This window comes from Chrysoperla carnea, chromosome 5 (assembly GCF_905475395.1).
Source record: "Chrysoperla carnea chromosome 5, inChrCarn1.1, whole genome shotgun sequence".
In the NCBI taxonomy this organism is placed as follows: domain Eukaryota; kingdom Metazoa; phylum Arthropoda; class Insecta; order Neuroptera; family Chrysopidae; genus Chrysoperla; species Chrysoperla carnea.
In genome coordinates this window covers 32368788-32385210 of record NC_058341.1, presented here as the reverse complement: position 1 = coordinate 32385210, position 16423 = coordinate 32368788, and the positions used below count along the sequence as shown (strand labels likewise).

Below are 16423 nucleotides of genomic sequence, written 5' to 3'. Positions count from 1 at the left end.
ATAGAAGTCAAGGTTACCATCAAAATTTGGTTGATCAGGCTCTTTTCACGCTTGTATAACTGCTTGTGCACCATCTTTTATAATAAAGTTGGTAAAATCGTTCTAGTGATTCTGAGCTAATAACAATAAGCGAAAAACTACATTTTTCGGTTTCGAAAATTATGATTACTGGAATAACTAGTGAGCCTCAAACTATAAGCTGCCATTTTGAGTACAAGTTTCAAGTTTTGAGTATTGGAACTCAAAGTGTGATCTTATTTACTTGTACGATCGAGCAAAGCAGTAACTACCGCCAAAAAACAACTAAGCTTATTAAATGGAATATTTATATCACAAGAAAAGTTTAGCCGTTACTTTGAATAATCTTTATAAATATAAATATGTCTAAAATAAGGAGCTATTCTTCAAGGGTACGATTGAGACAATTGTCTTACAAGTCTGCATACTTCAGACTTTTTAATGCCAAGTTTTCACATGCCTGCATACTTCAAACTTTTTAATGACCAGATTAAAATCATTTTCATTTATTTATTAGAAAACAACGTAGATTATAAAGCGATTAACGGATTAAATTATTGATAAAGCGATTTTTATGTTTGTAAAACTACATTGAAAAGTGAATACGTCACCTTTAAATAATCACTTCACTTTTCATATTTTTATATTTCCTGAAAGAATTGAATATTTCAAATTATTCTATCTGTATCCTTCAGTTTTTAAACTTATTTTAGTAGTTAGGCGATTATTTGAGTATAATTTTATAAAGGCACAACCACATTATTATTTGAAACTAAAGTTTTGTTCAAGAAAAAATATCACAATAAACACAATTTTGGCTAGTTTCAGCTTTGCAAAGGATTTCATAACCTTCTTGTAACACCTTGTAATAAAACACAAAATATTAAAAAATTTGTACAGTATAAAATTAGTTTATATCACGTAATGGTTTCGATAAAGTTGAGTTTTTTTATGACATTGGTCGATGTTGAATTATGTTCGATATATCTTGATTTGGGTTAAAATTGCATTTGATTTGTTCAGCTAAACGTCGTCTATATAATTTACTTGTGTAATTTGCATATAACCATGTTAATAATAAACTTAATGTTATTCCCGCAACAATTAATGTCAAAAACCTGAGCACAGTTTTCATGGTGGCTGCAGAAAATGTTGCATGATATATTATATCGATTAGATCAGGAGGTAGTTGACCTAGACTCTGTAAATAAAATTAAAAATATTTTAATAAAAAATGGAAGTAAATAATATTTGATATAGATATTATAATAGACTACAAGCCCAATGCTAAAATTTTTCAGGTGAAATGACCCACCAGGAATCATGTTGAAAAAGATGCTTCTATATGTAAAAGTATGTTTAAGCACCATGGCATCAGTTTTGCTCGGTACAGATGAGCATAGGTGAGAAAATAAATGTCACACCCCTTGGCGTCTCACCCCTGCATTAGTAATTATGTACGAGGCTCCTGGATTCAATAGCTGCATAAGTATTCGAAGCGAATTACACAAATGCGGTACAGAAATAAATCACCCAGGGCTTTGGAAATTGACTCGAGATCGAAATGTGTTTTTAGAGCAATTAAAAGCGCATCCTGTATTTCTCAAATACGGTATTAGCAGAACAGTTTAGCAAGTTAGGGTAGGTATTTGAGGTACAGTGAAAGTTTGTATAATACTTCTGTTACAAAGTTTGAATACAAAAAAACACTTGAGACATTTCAAAATTTTCATGTTTTCAAATTAAATATTAGGTAAATAAAATAAAAATTCAGATTATTTTGGACACATTCAAGGGGAAGGCCTGGGGACTTACAGAATAATATTTGCAGCTAGAATGAACTGTTTTTAATCAGAAATAGAGACATTCTGATGATATTTTCTACCTACAGATGATCAGGAATGTTGGACATAAGTGCCCGTTGAATAGACCTCAATGCACGGTGCCTTAAATACCACCCCTTAAATCTTAACGGCTTTTAGACTACAAGAAATGCTTATTTAAACATTAAAAAAACTAGGAAATTATTGTCTAAGATAACATAATTGTCTGCAACATTGATATCGAGGATATATAATAATTAAAAAATATTGATTATTGCACTTAACCCAATTTTTAAATAAACTACACAAATTACAAATGAAATAAAAATCGTTGATTAGGTAATTATTGCACTTAATCCAATTTCTGAAGTATTTAGCATGAGTCTTTAATTAATTTTTTTAAACTATTTATATTAACAAAGACCCAATTTATATGTATATCTTTAGATAACATAATATCAAAGATAAACTCCCATTAAAAGCATTGTAAAAACTTCTTCTCACTTGAAGAATTAAGCTTTAGTCTTTGAGTCATGGAGTTACTGGATACGAAACTTTTAGAAGCAAAAAACAGTTTTACTTAAAAAAAACTGTGGTTATTGAGAACGCGATATTTTTTAGTCACTAAAAACACTAAAAATGTATAAAACTTACCACTTCTAACCAAGCAACCGGTAGAAGGGTGCCGTCTTCAAATTTGCTAAAAGAGTCAAACTCTCTTGATTTTCGTATCTGAAAAAAAAAATTAATTAGAATTGATATAATATTAAAATATTTTATCAACAAAAGTGAAAATAAATACCTGAAGATTAATCTGTATGCGAGAACTTCCACTAAGTGGAAATGCTAAATTTGGATGCACATCTAAATAGGTGGCATGTTTTTCTGGATCGGGATGTAAACCATCAATTGATTTAATCAGTTTCGGATCTGCTAGATAAAAGTGTGGAAATGATGGATAAAAAGGTAATCCATACACACATGGACTTGCATTGAAAACACCTTCTGGTGGACAAACACCTGAATCTAAGTGACAAAAACATTGATTCTCTGGTACAATGTCTGGTGATGAAAACACATGTTTTGGAAATCTATAACGCAACGCTGGCATTTCTACTTCATTATCCTATTAAACAAAAAAACAATTTAGAAACTTTTAAAATACAAATTTTGTGCCGAAAAATAAAAAATTATATCACTAAAGATAAAATATGTTTATATTTAACTGCAAATCACACCAAGCTTAAAAAGACATGGCTCTAGAAAATAAGAAACCATCTTATTCGCAAGACAAATCTAGATTTAGGCATGGTAAATAGTGGTCAGAATGCTGTAAAGATACAATTATTTGTCTTTATAGAAATTTTAATAAAAACTTACCAAATTTATCATCACAGATTCCGTATACTCCAACGGCAATTTACGGCAAATTTCTTTATTATAAACATATATCTGTTCCAAATTATGTATCGCATCTAATGGAAAATGTGCCCCATCTGTCCCATCAACTCGATTACATTCCTCCGTTGACCAAAATGGTGTATGAGATTCGCCATTAAATCGATCAATTAATCCCAATTTATTTAAATCAGTTTCGCCAGTGTAAATTGTTATACGATCTCTTGAAGTTCCATTTCGCTATATTGAAAATGTATCATTAATCTAAAAATATTTCCGATATTATTGTATGCTTAACTTACAAGTGCTATTAATCCAAATTTATCCATTGAAAAATCATTTTTTAATGCCATTACGCCTTTTGCTAGTGAGATAAATGAATCGTCATAGCCCCATAAAAATCGATGTGCAGGTAATACTTTGAAGGGTGGAGCTTTTAATTCTTTGATTAGTCGATTTAAACCCCATCTTGTTACGAAATACGTGTCCTTTACCATACTAATTGCACCCTAAAAAATAAAGAGACTCTAATAAATTATTCTGCTGTAACTAATGATATTAAGGGTAGTCCGGCTAAGGATGAGGTGAAGTAGATTTTAGTTGAAAAAGAGAGTAAAGGAATGAAGAAAATAATCAAAATTTGTTTTCCATACTTACAATTAGTGGTACATTTGGAACTATAACTTTGTCATGTTGGCGTGCTCTTTTCGATAAATCGGGTCTGAAATTGTAGCTGCGATGTTCTTGATATGAAACAGTTCCGTTGCCATTAAACGCCACATTCACACGTTCCAATGTTTCACTAGAAAAGTTTAAAATTAATATAAGGGTTTTATTTTTGGCATATTTAGGATAATCAAATTGAGTTAATTCACTTTTAATTTGAAATAAAAGCAAAACAATATTAAATATCGCATCGATATTTCACAAGCACTTTGTATAGTCGATAGTTTTATACTCACTCATAAACATAGGGTCCAACTTCCTCAACTCTCAATTTTTTTTCAGTTTGATTTAAAAATGCATCAATATTTGTGTAGTTAAAGATTCGTACTCTTAATAACGTTTTAACAGGTGGTTGTTTCCACATAAAATATGCGGCCGTATTGTTTGCAAGAACTAAATTCTAGAAAGAAAAAGAAAACATTAAATATAATTTTTTTAAATAAATATTTAACACGATTTCGTTTGTTTTCGTAAGAAAGAGAATTTAAACTACCTTAAGAAAGTAAGAAAGATAACTTAAACTAAGATAACAAGCTTAAACCGGGTTTCAGTAGGAGTTGAATAAATAGATGAATATTAAGTAATCATAGTAATTTAAAATAATACAGTACAAATGTATGGATGAACTGTCTTATAAAAACTAGCGCACTCCTTAATATATTATGGCTATTAGCCCGTTTTGTAGTTAAAACAAAAAATAACTTAATCAAAAGTTGCAGAGTTTGGTAATCATTTTCTCACATCAGATTGGACCAAGTTCTCCGGGTTTTTTTAATAGCCAATTTAGATCCTAAAAGGTAAGATATAGAATAACACTTTAAATTAGTAAGTTGATTCTCATAAAAAAACTAGCCATTATAGATTAAAATGGTCCACCCTGTATAGGAAATGCACACAATTTTGTTCATTGTGAATATATTATGTTGTTTAATAGAACAAGAAATTCGTGTTCGAGTAGTACTACATTAAAAGTTCCTGAGCTTAAATCTTAACCTTGCCTTTTAATTAGTAATCAAACATCCCTTGCGGTACGTGGGGCGTGAGAAACAATATAACGCTTTAATCACAAAATATATATTAATTGATTTCATTATTTTTAAATAAGAAAATGTTATCGTTAACAATATTATAAATATGAACTGCTTATTCCCGAATCATTATATGTATATCAAATTTGACCCTGAGTATCCTTGACCATTGGGATAAGACAAACTTTTTATAAAACATCGAATGATCACAATTATCTAATTTAATTTTGTATTATTTTAATAATTTATTTGTTTACAAGTCTTAAAACATAAATTAAACAAGTATCTATTATCTCTACCTAAAGGAGGATCATAGAAGATTAAATTTTGAAGCATGGCTTGCGTGTAATAATTCTTTTTCTATTGATAGTAAATAATAATAAATCTTCTTAAGTTTATTAAAAATTCCTGACTTTCATTTAACAGTTTTCTGATTCTAAGATAAATTCGCTATTATTGTACTTATCTACCTGTAAAATAGCAGCTTCAAATGTATCTGTGCACCATAAAGTGTATACACCAATCGAACTTGTCACAAAAAATATAAATAGTAGTGCAATAACTGAAACAAAAAGAGAAAACATAATTAAAAATTATAAATCATAAATAAAAATTGTAAAAACTTTTTAATGTATGAAACAAATACGCCAATTTTAAATTTTTATGTCATCTAAAGTAAAAGTGGTAGAGAGAAAGATAAAAGTAATAACTAAAGATAAAAGTTACGCTGTACAATTTCTGACAGAACAATTTTTGTGCTAGGTATTTTTTTCGAGTAATTTTCAAAATTTCTTATGGAAAATGGATCTGGAGATTGATAAAAAAAAATACATGTAAGTGGAGAATAAAAATTGTTCAACCATCAAATTTTTCTGATTAATTTGACTGAAACTAAAATGTATGAAACTTATTATCAACTATTTAGAACTCAACTTTTGAGTTTTAAATGATATGAAATTTTTAGCTGGTGTAAAATTATAAAAAAATATTTTTACAAAAATATCTATTGTCCAATTAACGTGTGATGTCGTTCAACTATTCTAATTGTAAAATATGAAATGAGTTTGATATAAAATTAACCAACGGAGCGTGGGGGTAACGGCTAGTTATTAATTAAATGCTAAATTTCAATTAATCAGTAATTTTATTAATGATTTATTGATTTGAAAAAAAAAATAAAGGTCACGACAGATCACAAAATTGAACAATATTAAAAAATAAATTTTTATCTTAGTGTTTATATTATGTCATTAATATCGTTAATTAATATATGTATATGTATTAATTATTCCGCAATTACATTTTTTTATTATTAAAAGTACATTCAAAAATAAAAACTGGTGATACATAATTACCGACTTGTTTTATTTAATAATGGTCAAAGTGATATGATATGAGATATCACAAATGTTATGATGTTCTTACAAATTAATTTTTTGTTTCTGAGCAAAATTTTCTTATTCTAATAATTTTTATTATCATAAATACATTTGTTTATATTTTAGTGGCACCGATACATAACTTTTTTTTGCTCAAAAGTATTTAGAAAAGATAATTATTCTAGTGTTTATAACTGTAATCATGTGAATTTTGTATGCTAATTGCTAATAATATGTTTTCTTCCATTCCAGAAATACCATAGGCTGTGTTATTCTTTTAAATTTATTTTGAATTTAGTGTATTAGATTTGTATGGTCTTCAACAAAGTTTTTTTCGTTTCTCGTTTCTCGTTTCGTTTCGAACTCTGGGAGAGTTGCAAATTTCAAGGCGGTCTATTGAAACTTCGTTTTATTAATGACGGACAAAACAATTTTTCAATTTGTTTGTCCATTATCTTCCTGTTGGAAAAGAACGCACATCTATCTATTTCAAACTTGTCCGCCAAACAATATATTTACCACTAAACAAAATTTTCTTATGGAAGAAGCTTTCCAACTGGGCATAAAACTACATAAACAATGCTTTAACGGTGAGGTACTAAAAAAATTTTTATGCATGAGTATGAGGCCTATAATGCATAAAATTAATGAATACGTACACAAAGTTTCCATGGCCATGGAATCACAATAGTTGTTTACGATACCAGCGGGGAAATAGCATTATTAACGTAAGCGTGCGTAATACGAGTTGAGCAATCGCAAAAGTACGTTAATAATACGTTATCACACGTATATCGTACAAAACTTTATCTACACCTTTAAAATGTGAAAATAAACGAGAATTAGTATTTAAAATTTGTCACGGTTTATTTAGAAAAATACAAAATGATAAAAGTTACTATAATTTGAAAATATTACTGATTTACTTTACGATATAAGCCCCCTTCGCCTCAATGGCAAGGGGGTGAAGGGGTTTTACTTAGGATAATTTTTTGAAGCCAATGCAAAAAACCGCAAGTCAATACATCCAGCAAACAATTTTTTTTCGTAAGAAAAAGGTTCGTTTACTATACTAAATAATAAAATTATCAATAATAAAAATTAAAAAAATTATATCAATTTAATTAATAAAGTAAGTCATTTCAATTTACTTTTATATAATGTCAATATTATAGAACAAACTTTCCTTCCTAAAGTATTTATTTGTCACCTGTCATTATGCACAAAAAATGTCAAAGTGATAAAAGATTATTCGAAGAAACTTTTCAATGATTCTTCTTCTTAATCTACTTATTACTTTTTACGTAAAACTAATTATAAACGTTATATTGTCATTTGATTAATAATATTTTAATAATGATTCGTAGTACAATATAGGTCACATTTTTAATCTAAACGGTATTCACACTAGTGGTTAGAAACAACCAGGAGCTCTCACATTTCCGTTTAGGAGCTATGATGCCAAAACGAATCGTTAATTAATTTTTCATTTGTGAAACCTGGAATTGTAATTACTCTTTTACTTTTTTTACTCTTCTTATTACTGGAATCGTAATTACTCTAATTACTCTTGTCGTGAATGTAACTCGTTGTTGCGCAACGACGTGCTGCCACCAAATTAGCAACGAGTAACATACACAATAAGAGTGATTACGATTAGCTAATTCATACTGATGATGACTACTTGGTAGTCGAAATACGTGTTTATATAACACAAAAAATTGATAAATATATAATGCAGGAAATGGGGGCAAAAACCGAAATTTTCTTTTCATGGACTCAATGAATAACATCTGAACAACTTGAGATGATTTCCAGAAAATAGCCAACCAATTCTTTAGAGAAATATGTAAAAGAAATAAGTTTATTAACATAGCCTTATTAGAAAATGGAAAAAAATCCATTTGATATTTTTTAATTTGTTGGCACTAATCATAATAAATTTAGAAGAAAAAGGTCAATATAATTGATACCCCTTCACCGTTTCAATTTATCAGAATTATTAATGTTATAAAAATATTAATATACTATCTTGTCTAGACTGACTTCTCTTGCCTATTTTGTTTTAGTATTTGTACAATGTTGCGATTAAATGATTATTATTACGATGAAATTATTACGATGATAGTCTTTGATGATAATTATTAAAATTACTTATATGAATATATAATAAACATCAATTGAAATTGAAAATATATATTTATTGATATGTAATTATAAATTTATTACTACTTTTTTTTTATATTATACCGTTTGGTCTTTATCAAAATATACATTAACGATAAAATTAAAAGAAAAAAATTTATGGGGTCATATTTTGTCTGTAAATTTTACACAGACATAATATAATACACGCAATCTCAACCCTCTTTAAGAGATTTATCTGGATTGGAAAAAAACCTCGGAAAAAGTATTTAAAAAAAAATTATATTTAGCGTTTCAAAAACTAAAAAATTATACTTTTTTTCAAAGTGGAAATAGTCAATAACTATAATTCTAATGTAAAATTCATTCTTTAAATTATCTAATTTGATAGATATCGACCACGCCACTTTTTAGTGCAGTAAAGCGTGTTTTTTAGATTTTATTTTGTAGGTACTCTTTAAGAAATAAAATACAATTATAAAAAGATCAATAGGTCTGGATGGGTTTCGATCCAGCTACCTTTCACATGAGAATCGAATATCAAATATACTACACCACCACAGCGCATTGAAACTAGTATTTCAAGATAACATTATTAAAGTTATAAAGATAAGATCGTTTACGTCGATGATACGATCAGGCTATTAAGATAATATTATTAAATTATTGTTTAATCATCGGACCTTGATATGGGTGCCAATTTTCAAGTTAATCGGATTATTAGAAGTAGATAAAAAATGATTTGTAAGATTTTATTTTATTTTATTAAAGTGTGAAACTTAAATACAACAGGCATGGGCGAGTTATTTTAAGTCGAATTCACCATCGTTATAACTTTATTGGGTGACATAAACTTTATTGTGTTTCTCTTTATGCAAATCCGCATTGCTCATAATGGAGGAAGCGAAACGGGTATACGACTCTTCTTCCTATCTCAGTTTCTCTAATAGTAATGAGATAGGTAGAAAAAAATGTTGTCTGTCTGTTTTACTCGTATTTTTGGTTGTCACTGGTTAGGGTATGTCTTACTCGTATGTTAGTTACAGAAGTCTGAGTGCCTTCTCTAAGCCACGTTTGCCCATGCCTGCTCTACAAGGGCTAAATACTCTACGAGTGGAATAAGAGTATTATTAACGTATACATGCAAAATTTTCACTAACTATCGACATAGAACTGAACTGGAATAATAACTGTGAATAAAAACGAATTTATTGTAATATTATTTTATTTATTGTAATATTTAATAATATTTGTGTTTGATTTTAAACATTTATTATTAAAATATATCCTCCATAAAATAATTTTCGAAGTTATATTTTGTTCTTTAACGGAAATGAATGTATCTGTTTTTTTTTTATTACACGGTGTTTATCTCCTGTAAATATATTAAAATTACTTTTTTTTTGTTGATACACCAATGCCAATATCATTTTACTGAAGAAAACATTCAATTTAATTAATTTACATTTTATTTTTTTAATTATTTCGAAAATTATTCGAACTTTGTTCAGACATTTCTAATGAATAACAAAAAAGAACTAAGAAAAATTTGACAGACTGACTTATTTTTGTATAAGATTATTTACCTTAAAATTCATAGGTAATTACCGTAGGCAGAGTAATAAAAATAATAGCCGCTGTAATGAATCGTATGTACCGAATACTGAGTAATGGGTAAGCTAACTTGTGCCTACCGAGTACTGAAACGTTACTCATGAATTTATCTCGTGACTCGCATTTTTGTTATTCAGTTTCGTTTATTTAGAATTTATAAACTTTGACTTATACAATTGAACTATACGTGACATAAAATCTTATCAATTAAAATTTTATTAAGTAATAAGATGTATCAAAAGTAACGAGTAACGTACCTAACGATACGATAGTAACGGGTATTAATTATATAAGTAACGAAATACATACGAGTACTCAATTTTTCGTTACTTTTAGAGCACTTCACATTACCCTCACTTTGCAAAAAGAATTAGGTAATTTTTTATCACGTTTATGTTATTTTTATAAACTCATAAATTATCAAAAACTAAATTGACATGAAGGGCTTATTTACAATAATTATTTATAATCATCTTAACATTTGACTCTTTTGCCATACATGTATCCTGCCTGATAACAGTAGTTTTTTTTTAGAAAAAAATGATTATTTTACTAATATACAAGACAACATTTAAAAGACAACATCGCGGGAGCTGTAACCAACTGCTACTGAACTGCTACTGTAAGTATAATTATTATTTTTATTATTATTATCTATAATAACTTCAAAATAAAAACTACCATCTGATTTATTTTGAAAAATATTCTAATCAAGAATGTAAATAAACAAGATTACAAAAAATAAAAATTAAGAATTTTGTACGGATTGACCAAAATACTTTTAGCCCTCGGCAAAAAAGGAATGATAAAGTGTGTCGAACATCACTCTCTGACTGTTTCTGACTTCTAAGCTTCATTGATAGATTTGCCGAGTCAATGAGAATTTGTTTATCCCTTATAAATGTGAAAGTTAGGATGTTTGTTTATTTGTTGCGCTTTCACGCAAAACTAATGAATGGATTTGAATGAAACTGAACAATAAAGTAGCTCATACATCAGAATAACACATGAGCTATAATTAATAAAGATATATTTAAAAAAAATTTAAAAAATGTAATTTAATCTGATATTTTACTGCTTCTGTGGTTATCATTTTGGGCCATAAAATAAATATTTCTGTGAAAATTTTAAATTGAAAATGTCAAACAATTCATGACCATTTAGCTGTGTAAAACAATCCCTTCGAGTCTTATGAATGGGAGATAAGTGAGATCAAAAGAGGTGGAGGCTATGAAGCGGTGGTTTATACTTTTAAGCCCAGTGAAACGGGCGGGTATCATGCAAGTATTTAACTAAATGTTCGTTTAATTGAGAGAGCGACCTTCGTTTGGACGGCACTGTGAATAAGCCAAGGAATCAAAAAGGATGTGTATCCATCGTTTCCAATAAATAATATTGTACCAAACGTTTTTAAATGCTGAAGTTGATACACAGAATCAATGTAACATCCATGTAGTAGTTCCTAGATCCTAGATATTATTAGTTTATTTAGCTTTAGTCTAAATAACGAGTTCAGAATGCAAAAAATAAAAGATATAGCATCATGGAAGCAAAATTCGACACATCGTCAAGAAAAGTGCGCTTTTCCGGGTATGAATTAATTGAAAAATTTACTAAATCCTGTCTTTGTAACTTGGAATACCCTGTTTATCAATAAAAACCTTTGTTTCGAGTAACACCAAAGCCTTAAACGCCAAACGTTGATCACATAATATATTTTTCTTAGAGATTGAAATTTTCGTTTTGTTTTTAAGTTTAAGACAGGCCTTATCTGTATCTATTTTTATAATTTTGATTTCCTCTTATCATTATCATTATGAATATTTGTTAAACAATTTGTATCAAATTATAAACATGAATCAAAATTCGTAATCAAATCGGGCTTCAATGACGTTATAAACTGTATGTATGTTTATATTAATTTATATATATTTGTGATCTTTTGACCCATATATTTGATATTCCAAATCTTGCGAATAAATCGTGTTATGACGTTCAGTTTAATCCTAGAATTAATAATTAAATAACTAAAGGAAAAAAGAAAAAAAATTCCATTATGTAAACATGACCATAAACTGTGATTTATCCGTCAGATTCAAAAGTAACAAAACCAGAATTTTTCCACTCTTAAGGGAAAAAGAAAAAGATAATAATACCATCATGTAAACATGGTCATAAACATTATTTAAACACGGTCATAAACTAAAATTTATCCGTCAGATTTAAAAGTAACCTAACCATAATATTTTCACTTGCAGATCATAGTTATCAATAAATACTTTAAAATTTTGTTACATGTTTTATACTCAGATAGAGCATCTTAATATAAATAATCTTAGAAAAAATATATAAAATAGACGTTAGTACTTTTAGTTTTTTTCTATTAAAACTTTAAACAGAGCATAAAAGGTGTTACAATTACATTACGTTGAGCTTTAAAAATAACGATTGTCTGAGAGATTTGCACCAATCTAAGTGTTTTGACGATAACATTCCATGTGATTCACATATAATGTTATAACACTTAGAATGGCATATCACGTGCATTTTGTCACACAGAGAGAGAGAGTCACAGATGTATATTCTGGCCGCTGTCCAGTTTAATCGTTAATTATACACTGCCATTTCTGCCAGATAGTTAACTGGTTACAAAAAATCCCTCCAACTATCGCAAATTCAAAACTTTTTAACAAAATTCAACTCGCGTTATGTTTAATTGGTTTGGTCTTATCCTAATTTACGCCCTAACTGGTAAACAGTGATGTTTACGAAAAACTGTTTCAAACAAAAGTATGTTCAGCTTAACCACCAGTTTACAAGGTGGATCCTACGCACCCAAAAACTTGACCCATGTTGCTCATTTACAAAATCAAGCTTTAAAAATTTTATTTTGATATCCTTCTTTCGTTTTTGAGATATCGTGTCCATGAACGGACGGACAGACCACGAGAAATGGTCTATTCAAATGGTTTTATGAACACCTATACCATAATTTTGTTCTTAGCATCAATATTTTTAAGCGTTATAAACTTGGGACTAAACTTAGTATACCTTGATATGCATTTCATACATAAAATGTATAAAATGGTCTTCAGCTTAGTTGAGTTATACCCGCCATTGTATACAGTTTTAATGGCTCTAAAAGAGTTTCTATCTTCAAGGAATCATAATTAATATGATCTTAACCTATAATACTAGGAAACTTTTAAACTGTAAATGCGATTCCAACAAAAATATTGGAGAAATAATATTTTAACTTTGGACTTAATGAAATATCTAATGAAAAAAATTGATGTAGCAGTGTTTTATTATTAAACGTGATCAAACAATATAATATATTATCACAGACAAAATATTTCGAGGTTTAAAAAGTCGAGTCATTTAGAGTCATTTGTTTTTATAAAATATGAATATACAGTACGTTTATTTCTGAATTATCTAACGATTTACTTAGGAAAAATACTAAAACAGTGCCACTTTTAGAATTTTTAAAACTTAATATCGTCACTAATCGCTAGTCCAAAATAAACTGAGACTAAAATGTAATTTTCATTTTATTCTTGAACGGTTTCTACACCGATTGAGCAGAAGTAGGAACATTTTCATTATGTTTCAATCATCCAAGCTTCCTCGGTTGGTGAAGAAATCTTCTTTCAAAATTAAAATGAGTTTAGTCTCTATTTGTTTTTCAACTCACTTATTCTATCATTATATAATCGTTATTGAAGATTTACTGATTTACTGGATTACTGTTTAAATAATGGGTCTTATATATTTTTCCAACGTTTAGGTATACCTTAAGCCCTTAACCGAATGTTTAACCGTTAACAGAATGGTTTGAATTTGCATTCAGCTACAAAAATCTATTCATAAAATACGATTGATTCATAAAAAAATATGATATTGGTGGTCATTTTAAAGGCTGTCATTCCAAATCAAATGATTTTTTTTCACCATTATTTGACAATTGATTAAAAAGAATATATATTTCTAAATTCAGAATTTTGACTGTACCCAAAATAATAAAGTCCAAATTAATGTTAACTGGGCAAAGTTCTTAAAAATATACGTATTAAGACTTCATTAAATTCCCGTCGCCTCCACCATTTTAAGCGTCAACATTGAAGTAGTGTTTTAAACAAAAATTTTCTTCACTTAATTTTAAAGGCTTATTATACTTTAAACACATGAAGCCATTTTTTAGATAGAAACAAGATTTAGAAATTATTTTCATAGACTAATTAAATTACGTAGAATTAATGAATTAAACAACCATACAAATACTGTTTCGTAATTTACACGAATATGCGGAAGTCACTCAGGTCATACGGTTTAAAATTCAAATGAATATTTATAAAAATATACACCAGTCTATAAAATTCCATATATTTATGGACTTTTACCACTGATAATAAATTAATAATCGACTTAAACAAATAAAAATATTTGAATAAAACATACAAAAACTGATTTTTATTGCTTTTTTTTTCAAAATTATATTAATCTATTCACGAAGAAAAATAAAATTTCTATAAACAGAGCGTAAAGTGTACTTACTTAACAATTGTTTGGATGTTGATTGTTGTCCACAGAAAATAATTTCCGGTTTTTTTGATGCATCAAATTCACCATTTTCATAACGTTCTAAATATTCGGAGAAACTTGGTGTTTTTATAAAACTACGTTTACGAACAATCGGTTGTTTTACGGTTGTATTATTTGGTGATTGTGCCGGTGGTTTAGTATCATTATTTGTATTTGGATATTGATTTTTAAGTGGTTTTAATTCGGCACCTTCCGCCATTTCGTAAAAAGCACTTTTTTAGAAAGTTAATGAAAGAAGATTTTAAAAAGATGAAGAAAAAGCTGAATATTTTTAAATTATATTGTGTCACTTTTATTTTAAGATTTTTTTAAAACATTTCACTCGATATTACATTTTAAAATAGATAAGACTCTGTTTTTTTGATAATATTTGTAACAAAAAGAAATATTTAAATTAATTGTTGGAACGATGAAGTCTGCGTTGACAAAGGAACTTGCAGCCTCAAAGTGGAGAAAGTTTATCTATAGTAGCTATTAACTCCAATAATTTCAATATAGTAATAAAAAAATAGGTTCTTATCAATGAAACGATTCACTCTTGTTGTTTTTAAATGATGTTTTTTTTTTCTTTAAATAAATTGATAACAGTTTAATATATCAAATATTTGCTACTAATGAATATTATTATAATTATTCTTATACATATATTTTAATTTACCGCGTGCGATTTTCAATATCCGTGTCAATATGACTTATTTCATTGTTTTAAGAAGTTATTCACATTAACAACGGAGTTAAATAATAAAAACATCTCAAAAAGGGACGTAATTGGATCAATCCATTGGAAAGTTTGTAAATTCATAAAATTATGAATAATTTTATTGACTCATAATTTTTGTTTTTAAAAATCATCAAAATTCTGATTGGAGAGTTTTCGGGGTCGTTGCAAACGAGTCCAATAATTATGTATTATAAAAGATACAATTTTGTTGTTGTTTAAAATTACAAAAATTTGTATTCGTTAGTTTTCGAGATAAAAAGTCGATTTAAGATATTTGATTCGTGGATAAAAAGTCTATTTCCAATTTATATTTAAACATATAACTTATATGAATATATTTTCGTGATTGCTTTTTATTTGCTTTATTTTGATACCCTACAATTGGTTCATTTTTATTTATTTTTTCTTACACCTATCTAAGAACACTTAGCCATTAATAAACATAGCCATTCCTTAAGAGTCGGGTAAAAAGGAACTAATAACAAGCATCCAAGTTGCAGTAAAGCCAATATTTTATTTTATTATTAATCGCATAGTTGATACTTGGTATTGAAATACAAAAATTTTACATTACTCAAAAAAAAAAATTTTTTTTAATAAATTAATATTAAAGTCTTCAGTCGATATTATTATAATTATTTATTTAAAAAAAATCTATTTGAAATATCTAAATATCGACCTAAATAAAACTTAGTTTACTACCATATAAACAATGCACAGTTTACATTTTACAGGGTGGTACACAAAAAATGTTTATTTTCATAGAAATATAATCAAACGCGCTTGATAAAAAAAATTCCGTCAAATATATTTTAGAACATTCGTGAAATATTTTTTAATATTCTGATCAAATGTTTAATGGTTTGTTTGACTAACATTGTTATTTTAAACGGTGCAATGTTTGATAATGTATGTTTTTGGCAAATTTGGTCGCAAACCAAAAAATTGAAGACATTACAGACAGAA

General features: G+C 27.9%; 1 protein-coding gene across 1 annotated transcript; it reads right to left on the bottom strand.

The window, feature by feature from the left end:
• Positions 1–890: 890 nt before the first annotated feature.
• On the bottom strand, positions 891–15005 carry LOC123299946 (scavenger receptor class B member 1-like). The gene is made up of 9 exons (XM_044882371.1): positions 14689–15005; positions 5464–5555; positions 4202–4365; positions 3897–4041; positions 3542–3748; positions 3222–3479; positions 2644–2967; positions 2496–2573; positions 891–1219 (listed from the first exon to the last, which is right to left on the bottom strand). The coding sequence occupies exons 1-9, from the start codon at positions 14933–14935 to the stop codon at positions 968–970; spliced, it is 1767 nt and encodes a 588-aa protein (XP_044738306.1). The 5' UTR covers positions 14936–15005; the 3' UTR covers positions 891–967.
• Between the last annotated feature and the right edge of the window lie 1418 nt (positions 15006–16423).

Excerpts from the sequence above, each read along its gene's own strand:
- LOC123299946 (XM_044882371.1), bottom strand. The coding sequence starts at position 14,935 with ATGGCGGAAGGTGCCGAATTAAAACCACTTAAAAATCAATATCCAAAT. Across the intron at positions 4,042-4,201 it reads GTTGGACCCTATGTTTATGA|TGAAACATTGGAACGTGTGA; the intron begins GTGAGTATAAAA and ends AAACTTTTCTAG. Across the intron at positions 3,749-3,896 it reads TTCCAAATGTACCACTAATT|GGTGCAATTAGTATGGTAAA; the intron begins GTAAGTATGGAA and ends TTTATTTTTTAG.